The sequence below is a fragment of the Rhinoraja longicauda genome, chromosome 13 (assembly GCF_053455715.1).
Source record: "Rhinoraja longicauda isolate Sanriku21f chromosome 13, sRhiLon1.1, whole genome shotgun sequence".
Taxonomy (NCBI): Eukaryota; Metazoa; Chordata; class Chondrichthyes; order Rajiformes; family Arhynchobatidae; genus Rhinoraja; species Rhinoraja longicauda.
The window spans coordinates 52,673,139-52,685,758 of record NC_135965.1 but is presented as its reverse complement, the minus strand read 5'-3'; the positions used below and the strand labels follow the sequence as shown (position 1 = coordinate 52,685,758).

At 48.1% G+C, this 12,620-nt stretch overlaps 1 protein-coding gene across 8 annotated transcripts in view; it reads left to right on the top strand.

The window, feature by feature from the left end:
* Window positions 1-12,620, top strand: part of veph1 (ventricular zone expressed PH domain-containing 1) — a 161,096-nt gene that overhangs the window by 135,524 nt on the left and 12,952 nt on the right. For 6 of the 8 annotated variants that reach the window (XM_078410115.1, XM_078410112.1, XM_078410109.1 and 3 more), the window contains one exon: window positions 2,758-2,889. The exons of the other annotated variants lie outside the window; for them this stretch is intronic. In XM_078410115.1, the coding sequence (XP_078266241.1) occupies window positions 2,758-2,889 (132 nt within the window). The remainder of the gene's footprint in view (window positions 1-2,757; window positions 2,890-12,620) is intronic. 8 annotated transcript variants of the gene reach the window in all.

The window sequence follows — 12,620 nt, the reverse complement described above, 5'->3', positions numbered from 1 at the left end:
GTGATCATGTATAGTCATGTATGGTGATCGTGTATGGTGATCATGTATAGTGATCATGTATGGTGATCATGTATGGTGATCATGTATGGTGATCATGTATGGTGATCATGTATGGTGATCATGTACAGTGATCATGTATAGTGATCATGTATGGTGATCATGTATGGTGATCATGTATAGAGATCATGTATAGAGATCATGTATAGTCATATATAGTGATCATGTATAGAGATCATGTATGGTGATCGTGTATGGTGATCATGTATAGTGATCATGTACAGTGATCATGTATGGTGATCATATATGGTGATCATGTACAGTGATCATGTATGGTGATCATGTATGGTGATCATGTATGGTGCTCAATTATAATCATGCATCATGATCATGTGTAGTGATCATATATATTGACATCAGTGTGAAGAAGGGTCTCGACCCGAAACGTCACCCATTCCCTCTCTCCTAGATGCTGCCTGACCTGCTGAGTTACTCCAGCATTTTGTGATACCTTCTGTGATATATAGTGATCATGTATCATGATCATGTACAACGATCATGTATAACAGTCATGTATAGTGCTCATTTATAGTGATCATGTATAGAGATCATGTATAGTGATCACGGGTAGGCACAAAATGCTGGAGTGACTCAGAGGGTCAGGCAGCATCTCGGGAGAGAAGGAATGGGTGACGTTTTCTGGTCGAGACCCTTCTTCAGACTGATGTCGGGGAGGGGGCGGGACAAAGATAGGATGTAGTCGGAGACAGGAAGACTGGTGGGAGAACTGGGGAGGGGGAGGGGAGAGAGAGGGGAAACAGGGATTACCTGAAGTTAGAGAAGTCAATGTTGATACTGCTGGGTATATAGTGCTCATACATAGTGCTCATGTAGAGAGAGCATGTACAGTGATCATGTGTAGTGATCATGTATCATGATCATGTATAACGATCATGTATCATGATCATGTATAACGATCATGTATCATGATCATGTATAACGATCATGTATCATGATCATGTATAACGATCATGTATCATGATCATGTATAACGATCATGTATAGTGCTCCTGTGACCATGTAGAGTGATCATGTCAGTTCAGTTTAGTTCAGTTTGTTTCATTGTCACGTGTACCGAGGTACAGTGAAAAGCTTGTTGTTGCGTGCTACCCACTCAGCGGAAACACAGTTCATGATTACAATCGAGCCATTCACAGTGTACAGATACATGGTAAAGGGAATAATGTTTCGTGCAAAATAGAATCTGGTAAAGTCAGATCAAGGACAGTCCGAGGATCACCAATGAGGTAGATAGTAGTTCAGCACTGCTCTCTGGTTGTGGTGGGATGGTTCACTGTACCTCAGTACATGTCAGGATGGTTCACTATCTCAGTACATGTCAGGATGGTTCACTGTACCTCAGTACATGTCAGGATGGTTCACTGTATCTCAGTACATGTCAGGATGGTTCACTGTATCTCAGTACATGTCAGGATGATTCACTGTACCTCAGTACATGTCAGGATGGTTCACTGTACCTCAGTACATGTCAGGATGGTTCACTGTACCTCAGTACATGTCAGGATGGTTCACTGTACCTCAGTACATGTCAGGATGGTTCACTGTATCTCAGTACATGTCAGGATGGTTCACTGTACCTCAGTACATGTCAGGATGGTTCACTGTATCTCAGTACATGTCAGGATGGTTCACTGTATCTCAGTACATGTGAGGATGGTTCACTGTACCTCAGTACATGTCAGGATGGTTCACTGTATCTCAGTACATGTCAGGATGGTTCACTGTATCTCAGTACATGTCAGGATGGTTCACTGTACCTCAGTACATGTCAGGATGGTTCACTGTATCTCAGTACATGTCAGGATGGTTCACTGTACCTCAGTACATGTTACAATCAACTAAACTAAACCAAAATTATAAACTAAAACAGTGAAATTCTTACTTGCAGCAGCACAGCAGGGATTTAAACACAGTACAATAAATAACATATAAAAGCAAAATTCAATACATTAATAGCCCCAAAACTAATGCAAAAAAACCCAAAGAACTTGGAGCAACTGAAGACAGTCCATATCCATTATTGAGGTTGGTGTTGTTTAGTGTAGTTTGTTGTTACGCGTACCGAGGTACAGTGAAAAGCTTGTTGTTGCGTGCCAGCGGAAAAACAATACAGTATTACAATCGAGCTGTTCACACAGTGTACAGATGCATGATAAAGGGAACAATGTTTAGTGCAAGGTAAAGTCCAGTAAAGTCCTATTAAAGATAGTCCGAAGGTGTCCAATGAGGTGGATAGTAGTTCAGGACCACTGTTGTTGATAGGATGGTTCAGTTGCCTGATAACAGCCGGTACAAAACTGCCCCTGAATCTGGAGGTGAGCGTTTTCACACTTCTGTACCTCATGCCCGATGGGAGAGGGGAGAAGAGGGAGTGGCCGGGGTGAGACTGGTCCTTGATTATGCAGCGTGAGGTGTAGATGGAGCCAATGGAGGGAGGTTGGTTTGTGTGATGGTCTGGGCTGCTGGCCTTGCCGAGGCAGCGTGAGGTGTAGATGGAGTCAATGAAAGGGAGGTTGGTTTGTGTGATGGGATGATGCATCTATCAGCCATGATTGACTTGATGGGCTGGATAGATGTAGGCATTTGATGTTGACCTTGGAGCTTGGAGTAGTTCTGGGTTGTGTTTGCAGGCGGCCGGCCACATGACCAGTCAATGTGCGTTTGCTTTGTCGTTGACAGAACGATTCCACGAGCCCTTTGTCCACACGAGACGCCTCAGTACGGGTCCTGAAAGCCCTCTGGGAGAAGGCACAGCTGAGGGGGGCACACAGCTTTGAATCGGCGATGACCCAGACCATTCATTATCAGAAGGTGAACATTTTACAACATACAATAACATTGCAAAATGATCCAGTCAAACTGGAGCTCTAGCCTGGGGAATGTAAACTCAACATAAAAACACAAGGTGCAGGAAGTACAGATGCTGGCTTAAACCGAAGTTAGACACGAAACGCTGGAGCAACTCAGTTTAGTTGAGTTGAGTTTAGTTTAGTTTAGAGATACAGTGCGGAAACAGGCCCTTCGGCCCACCGGGTCCGCGCCGACCAGCGATCCCCGCACACTAACACTATCCTACACACACTCGGGACAACATTTACATTTACCAAGCCAATTAACCTACAAACCTGCACGTCTTTGGAGTGTGGGAGGAAACCGAAGACCTCGGAGAAAACCCACGCAGGTCACGGGGAGAACGTACAAACTCCGTACAGACAGCGCCCGTAGTCAGGATGGAACCCGGGTCTCCGGCGCTGCATTCGCTGTAAGGCAGCAACTCTACCGCTGCGCCACCGTGCCGCACAACTGCAGCTCTATGTTGGGGAATGTAAACTCAACATAAAAACACAACGTGTAGGATGGAAGTGCAGATGTTGGCTTAAACCGAAGATAGACACGAAACACTGGAGCAGCTAGAGCTGCCTGAGCTGCTGAGTTACTCCAGCTTTTTGTGCCCATTCTCAATAATAACACAATGCACTGGAGCTAAGCAGTGGGTCAGGCAGCAACTCTGAAGGGCATGGATTGGTGACACTTTGGAGTCGGGACCCTTCTTCAGACTGATCTTACTGGGGGGGGGGGGGTAAGGGTCGAGAAAGCTGGAAAAGAGAAGTGGGGGGAAGGATGGAGTCTGGAGAGTGATAGGTGGATACAGGTGATGGGGGAGAGGATTTGACCAGAAATGTCTCTCGTGGTCACAGAGAGAATGTGCAAACTCCATGCAGTCAACACCCGTAGTCAGGATGGAACCTGGGCCTCTGGCGCTCTGAGGCAGCAGCTCTACCCGCTGCACCACTGTTACCCCTTTGTATTGTCTTTCCGCTGACTGGTTAGCACGCAACCAAAGCTTTTCACTGTACCTCGGTACACGTGGCAATAAACAATAGACAATAGACAATAGACAATAGGTGCAGGAGTAGGCCATTCAGCCCTTCGAGCCTAACTGAACTAAACACAACTAAACCTTGTGTTGAAGCATTTATATTTGAGTGGATCACCGGCAGTCACCTTAACATCGCCTAAAGTGGGACAGGCCCTTTAGTCTTTACTAGACCAAGTGGACCCGTTGGGCCCAAACCTCTCCTGCAGCACCCTCTCCTCCCCCCATCCCCCTCCCCACTCCCTCCTCCCCTCCCTCCTCCCCTCCCTCCTCCCCTCCCCTCCCTCCCAACCAAACAAACAAACAAGAGTTTTAGTATATAGATTCAGGAACAAGAACATTAAATAGTATTTGCTTCTAGAGGCAAGGAACTGCAGATGCTGGTTTGCATTAAAAAGCCACAAAGTGCTGGAGTCACTTAGCGGGTCTGGCAGCATCTCTGGAGAATAAGGGTCAGGACCCTTCTTCAGGCTGATTGGAGTTGGGGACTGGAGGGGAGGAGTGAAACTGGAAGGGAGGTGGAGGGGGAAGGGCAAAGTCTAGTGAGTGATAGGTGGATACAGATGAGGGCAGCGGTTTTGAACAGGCGGATGGTTGGACTAAGGTCGATGCTGAAAAGACCAAAAAAATAAGAATAAGAGACCAGTGGAATATGTCCCCCTTTTTTAATCTCCTGATTTCCCTTTTAAATGTACTGTATTTCGGTCTGCCTTTTAAAATAACCAGTCTTTGCAAGGTGGTTTGAGTTGTAAATCTGGCTGTTCTCACAAAACCTGTACGAATGCACTAGTATTATGATACTAATTGAATAATGTAATTGTTTTCAGTTCAAGATTATACATTGCCCATTGCTCAGATTTAACCGATAGTGAGTCGGCAAACTGAAGAGATTTCGTTATTTAACTAGACCAAGTGGACCCGTTGGGCCCAAACCTCTCCTGCATTGGTGCACCACCCTGTCCCTCCCCCCCTCTCCTGTCTCCTCAACCCCCCCCTCCCCTCTCCCTTCTCCCCCACTCCCCCCTTCCCTCCATCCTCCCCTCCCCTTCCCCTCCTTTTAAACTTTAAAATGTGAATAACTTTAAAAATATAACACCGATTTCAATCAAACTACGTGCATTATCACTAAAGTGACAAAGGTGAGTAAGGTGGGCCTACAATTGTGGCACTATCATGTACCGTTTTGGCTGAAGTTCAGTCACAAACAAGATAACAAACGATAGTTATAGTATATAGATGATTCTATCATCTGCCCTGTATTTTTGAAAATAAACGCTGAAAATATCACATTAAAAAAGACCTGAATTGAATCAGGAAGTAATCTCTTCATCCAGTACTTTAGACTATAGACTTTATAGATACAGCATACAAACAGGCCATTCGGCCCGCTGAGTCCGTGCTGACCAGGGATCCCCCCGTACACTAGCACTACTCTACACATACTAGGGACCATTTACAATTTTTACAGAAGCCAATTAGCCTACAAACCTGCACGTCTTTGGAGTGTGGGAGAAAACCGGAGCACCCGGAGAAAACCCACGCAGGTCACAGAGAGAACGGACAAACTCCGTACAGACAGCACCCGTAGTCAGGATCGAACCCGGGTCTCTGGCGCTGTGAGGCAGCAACTCAACCGCTGAACAACATTGCTGCCCGCAAAATAAACTCTGACGGTTTTCTTTGTAACAGAATAATATGGTTCTATCCCATTAAGGAATTTAAATGTTGATAATTCTTTTAATCACTCTGATTGGGAGCTTTATTCCTTTTTTATTTAAAGTGTTTTTGGAGACAAAATAACATTTTATTTTAGGTAGAAGGTAGCTTCTGGCCCCTGTTCATGTTGAAATGTACTTTCCCAACATTTGGCTGTGTTCGTGAATCTTTGCCAGACCATAAAACAATTCCAGATGAATGAAGTGAATGCTTATTATTAGATTTACATCACAATTATCTCCAGGGTGCTTGATCAGCCAGTTTATTAATATTCCAATGCCAGCAGGAATCCCAATGTAGGAAACAGAAATTTTAATTATGAATAACCGCACAATTGAAATGTGTCGTTCATAAAATCCTGACCAGGATTGTGCAATGTTAAACTCGTCTCATCTACATGCTATTTATTCACAAAATGCTGGAGTAACTCAGCAGGTCAGGCAGCATCTCAGGAGAGAAGGAATGGGTGACGTTTCGGGTCGAGACCCTTCTTCAGACTGAAGTTTCACTCTCACAGTGCAGGTTGTTTGTGGAGATATCTGACCATCTCTAAGAGAAGGGCCAATATACATCCTCGACACCGAGTCCCCATAACTTCTCAAATAGCATGGATCTTTGGATAAGAGTCGGAGGAGCAGCAAAGTAGGAAAATCAGAGAAGTAGAAAAATAACAGTGATAGAAGGTAGGGATTTCAGCTCTCCCGATATTAACTGGCATCACCTACATGTGTGTAAGAAGGAACTGCAGGTGCTGGCTTACATTGAAGATAGACACAAAATGCTGGAGTAACTCAGAATGAAGAAGTGTCTCAACCTGAAACGTCATTTTGGGTCGAGACCATTCCTTCTTTCCAGAGATTCACCCATTCCTTCTCTCCAGAGATGCTGCCTGACCCGCTAAGTTACTCCAGCACTGTGAAACGTCACCTATCCATGTTTTCCACAGATGCTGCCTGACCCGCTGAGTTACTCAAACACTCTGTGAAACGTCACCTATCCATGTTCTCCACAGATGCTGCCTGACCCGCTGAGTTACTCAAACACTCTGTGAAACGTCACCTATCCATGTTCTCCACAGATGCTGCCTGACCCGCTGAGTTACTCCAGCATTTTGCATCTATCTCCTAGATATGACAGTTTCTTCCCGGCTGTTATCAGGCAACTGAGCCATCCTATCGCCAACTAGGGAGCGGTCCTGACCTACCATCTACCTCAATGGAGACCCTCGCACTATCTTTAATTGGACTTTACTGGACATTATCTTGCTCTAACCGTTATTCCCTTTATCTTGTGTCTCTATACTGTGGTCGACTAGATTGTAATCACTAGATAGTCTATCCGCTGACCGGATAGCATGAAACAAACAAAGATTTTCACTGTACCTCGGTACACATGATAATATACTAAAGGCCACACGAGCCCAAACTAAATGGATAATTAGATACTTTCCTGCATTCCCACATGTATAGATACAGGTACAGGCGACACGGTGGCGCAGCGGTAGAGTTGCTGCCTTGCAGCACCTGAGACCTGAGTTCGATCCTGACTTTGGGTGCTGTTTGTGCGAAGTTTGTACGTTCTCCTAGTGAGCGCGTGGGTTTTCTCCAGGTACTCCAATTTCCTCCCACATTCCAAGGATGTGTTGGTGTGTTGGTCAATTGTCAGTATGTAGGATAGAATTAGTGTATGGGGTGATTGCTGGTCGGCACAGACTCGGTGGGCCGAAGGGTCTCTTTCCAAAGTGTATCTCTAAAAGGAGAACAGATAATGAGTTCAAATGGAGGTTTCATGTGCCAAATGCAGCTGGAACAGCAGACTGAATGGCACCACTCGATAGAAGGAACACAACAGGAATGAAAGCAGAAAACAATTGCAATCAAAATATAGATGGAAGGGGACTATTAAATGTAAATGTCAATACCAATGGGGAGAAATTCCTGAACGAGCTTGGCCCAGATTGGTTGACACAATGCCCAAACCACCCAGTGTCTTTCACAGTAAACCAGCACAGCGTCAATAAACCAGCACAGTGGCGCAGCGGCACAGAGCAGCATAGTGGCACAGTGGGACAGTGGCACAGTGGGACAGTGGCACAGTGGCACAGTGGCACAGTGGCACAGTGGGACAGTGGCACAGTGGGACAGTGGGACAGTGGTAGAGTGGCACAGTGGGACAGTGGGACAGTGGTAGAGTGGCACAGTGGTAGAGTGGCACAGTGGTAGAGTGGCACAGTGGTAGAGTGGCACAGTGGTAGAGTGGCACAGTGGGACAGTGGCACAGTGGGACAGTGGGACAGTGGTAGAGTGGCACAGTGGTAGAGTGGCACAGTGGTAGAGTGGCACAGTGGTAGAGTGGCACAGTGGTAGAGTGGCACAGTGGGACAGTGGCACAGTGGCACAGTGGGACAGTGGCACAGTGGGACAGTGGCACAGTGGTAGAGTGGCACAGTGGTAGAGTGGCACAGTGGTAGAGTGGCACAGTGGCACAGTGGCACAGTGGTAGAGTGGTAGAGTGGCACAGTGGTAGAGTGGTAGAGTGGCACAGTGGCGCAGTGGCACAGTGGTAGAGTGGTAGAGTGGCACAGTGGCGCAGTGGCACAGTGGTAGAGTGGTAGAGTGGTAGAGTGGCACAGTGGCACAGTGGCACAGTGGCACAGTGGTAGAGTGGCACAGTGGCACAGTGGCACAGTGGCACAGTGGTAGAGTGGTAGAGTGGCACAGTGGCACAGTGGCGCAGTGGCACAGTGGGACAGTGGGACAGTGGTAGAGTGGCACAGTGGTAGAGTGGCACAGTGGCACAGTGGCACAGTGGGACAGTGGCACAGTGGCACAGTGGGACAGTGGCACAGTGGGACAGTGGCACAGTGGGACAGTGGCACAGTGGCACAGTGGCACAGTGGCACAGTGGGACAGTGGCACAGTGGGACAGTGGCACAGTGGGACAGTGGCACAGTGGCACAGTGGGACAGTGGGACAGTGGCACAGTGGGACAGTGGCACAGTGGCACAGTGGTAGAGTGGCACAGTGGTAGAGTGGCACAGTGGTAGAGTGGCACAGTGGCACAGTGGCACAGTGGCACAGTGGGACAGTGACACAGCGACACAGTGCCACAGACACACAGTAACACAGTAACACAGCGGTAGAGCGGCTGCCTGACCACGCCCAGAGACCCAGGTTGGATCCTGACCTCGCATGCCGTCTGCCTGGAGTTTACACGTCCTCCTGTGGCAACACCGCCTTCCTCCGGGTGCTCCGGTTCCCTCCAACATCCATGGTCGGGATCGAACCCGTGTCTCTGGCGCTGCAAGCACTGTAAGGCAGCAACTAAGTAGGTTAGTTGGCCTCTGTAAAATTGCCCCTAGTTTGTGCAGACAGTGGGATAGGTAGCGGAATAGGGCGGCACGGTGGCGCAGCGGTAGAGTTGCTGCCTTACAGCGCTTGCAGCGCCAGAGACACGAGTTCGATCCCGACCACGGGTGCAGGAAACATGTTCCCAATGTTGGGGGAGTCCAGAACCAGGGGCCACAGTTTAAGAATAAGGGGTAGGCCATTTAGAACGGAGATGAGGAAAAACCTTTTCAGTCAGAGAGTTGTGAATCTGTGGAATTCTCTGCCTCAGAAGGCAGTGGAGGCCAAGTCTCTGAATGCATTCAAGAGAGAGCTGGATAGAGCTCTTAAGGATAACGGAGTCAGGGGGTATGGGGAGAAGGCAGGAACGGGGTACTGATTGAGAATGATCAGCCATGATCACATTGAATGGCGTTGCTGGCTCGAAGGGCCGAATGGCCTACTCCTGCACCTATTGTCTATTGTCTATTGCTGTCTGTATGGAGTTTGTACGTTCTCCTCGTGACCATGTGGGTTTTCTCTGAGATTTTCGGTTTCCTCCCACACTCCAAAGACGTGCAAGTTTGTAGGTTAATTGGCTTGGTACTAGTGTAAATATTTCCTAGTGTGTGTAGAGTAGTGTTGGTGTGCGGGGATCGCTAGCCGGTGTGGACTCGGTGGGCCGAAGGGCTTGTTTCCGCGCTGTATCTCTAAACATAGTTAATTATGGGTGGCACAGTGGCCTACATCCCAAAGACATGCGCGTTTGTAGGATGATTGGCCTCTGTAAAATCAAACACGATCAACTCTTACCTGCCTGTACATAATCCATATCCCTCCACCCCCTGCATATCCAGGTGCTTACCCAAAAGTTTCTTAAATGCCACTATCGTATCTGCAATTCCTTCCTATACATAATTAGATTTTAGTTTTGAGATACAGCGTGGAAACAGGCCCTTCGGCCCACCGAGTCTGCATCAACCAGCAAATCCCACACATTATCACTACCCTACGCACATATATTTTTTACATTTATACCAAGCAAATTAACCTACAAACCTGGCCGTCTTTGGAGTGAGGGAGGGAAACGAAGATCTCAGAGAAAACCCACGCAGGTCACGGGGAGAACGTACAAATGTCCAGCAGTGAAAAAACAGAGAATGGCAAATTTGTTCTAGAGTCCTTTTGAATGAAACAGCCTGGGAAGTTCTGTACCATATATATTAATGTCTTTCATGAGATACTTGGCACATGTACCAAACAAAGGTCTTTTGCAAAATGGTGTGGCGCGGCGAGAGGAACCGCCCTCATCCACCCTACAGCGCCTCCGAGAGCGAGTTGGCAAGCTCGCACCCGTGCCGACGTCCCTCCATGGGACATTCCGCCCTTACGCGCCATCGGCCCTCCGGGACTGCGCCTTTGTGTTCCTGCGCCGTGACGCCCACCGGACGTCACTCCAGAGGCCGTATGAGGGCCCGTAACGGGTGCTGGAGCACGGACAGACAACCTTTGTCTTGGACATGGGGGGGTCGGCCGGAGGCCGTGTCAATTGACCGCCTGAAGCCGGCCCACTTAGACATCGACCAACCGTTGCGGGTTGCCCAGCCTCGGCCACGAGGTCGCCCACCCTTCCGGGACCCACCACCTGTCCCTCCAACTGTGCCTCCGCCGGCCCCTCTGTCGACCGATTACCGTACGCGGTCCGGTCGGGTTGTGCGACCACCAGTGCGCTTCGTGCCTCCGGTTCTGGGGGGGGGGGTCCTGTGGCGGCTCCCAAGGGTCGGGCCATACTACTACCGATCCCTCGGCACGGGAATGGACCAGTCCAGGGGGGCGGTCCGGTACCATGTATATAAGGACAAGGTTTTGGGCGCAAAGCCATTCCGGCAGGCTCGACCCGTCTGATAACCAAGGAACAATAAAACAGAACGTCCCGAAATACCCGGCTCCTCGCCTTTATTTCGGGCCTCTTCCGACGCGCCACAATGGATTGATTATCAGTGAAGAAAAGTGATGGATGGTAAAAACCTACTTCCATTAAATGCAGATGGAACAATTAGATACTTACACATATCAAACTACAACCAGAGTTTCGTATCTATCTACAAAATACAAACAACTATTTTGCCCTATCCCAATTTTTCCCAACAAGACTAGACGTGACTACCAATATTCTTTTCCCAATGAAAACTTTGAATTAGTTATTGAAAGATGCAATGTGGATATACATTAAACGTTAGTCTATTGTCTTCCCTCTGTGGCTTTTAAGAGGCTTTTGCATAGGTGCACGGATGCACAGGGAACAGAGGGATCATGTGCAGGGAGAGGGGACCAATGTAACGTAGCATTGAGTTCACCACAGACAGGACCTGTTCTGTAAGGGGTTTCTGCGCCGAGCTTTCGCCCGACCTAAGGCCCCGTGCCTTGCTCTGGTCCCTCGACCAGGCCGCGCACACTGGTTCCCCGTGAGTGGTTCGACCCACTCACCCCCTACGGTTCTAGACACTGGACTTAGATGCAGGAGCGTTGATAGTGCAGAAAAATTCAACCAGACCAGATTTGAAGACCAGGGTTTAAACGGAATAAGGCTTTTATTGAGCGCTTGGGACTATGGTACATGAATGCTTTTACACAGTTCTATAAGTCATATACTGAATTACATGAATACTTTGACTCTGAATTATAAACGCACAGTTCTATAAGACATATACTGAATTACATGAATACTTTGACTCTGAATTATAAACGCACAGTTCTATAAGACATATACTCGACTGTAAGATGGGGAACGTACGACACATCGCAAAATTGGCCAACACATATTTACTTATACACCCACGTTAATTAAGCCACCCTCCCCTCTACACTAAAACTATGTCCAGGATGTGCAGGATCGGGGTACATGCTCACCATGGAACCACACACTGGGGTCACTGGCTGTTCGTGCTGCTTCTCCGCTGTTTTCCGTGAGGGTCGTGCTTGTTCCGTGAGTTTCTTCCTTCCGTTCTTCTCAGTGAGTCTCCGTTCTCCGTGCCGTTCATTGCGTTCTCTGACTTCTGCCGTGAGACTTCTTCTTCTTCCTTCGACTGCCGTCCCCTTCTTGCGTTCCGTTTTCCCGATTTTTTAAAACCCAAAAACCGTGGCCAGTTATACTAATCCTGACCCGTCCTATCTCCCGCCAGATCTCGGGATCTCTTTGTTTCAAAGATAGGTTTGGAGTTTTCTCTCTGTTCTGCGTTATGTCCGGGAGTACCGGTGATGGCTAGATAGTCTGTTAATGTGTTTCTCGTTAAGAGGTGATGGGTTTAACTGGTTTCCCATCACCTGCCAGGTAGGTTTCTATGGGCTATTGTGCCCCCTTAACGGGATTAACTGTGTAGGTCGGTTTGGGGCATTGTGAGTATGCTGATGTCAGCGCCCCAGTGTCTGGACTTCGACCTGGTTTCGCAGGTTTCTGCACGGCCAATATCCATCTATTGTTCAGGCCGTGGCTTTGCAGAAAACCTAGAGACTGGGCTGTGGGGTTTTTGCTTTTGTGGCTGGTCACGAGGTCCCGCGGCCATCTTGGGACCCACGGATTGTGACATCCCTTGTTAACAAACTGACCACAGCCTTTCTCCGCT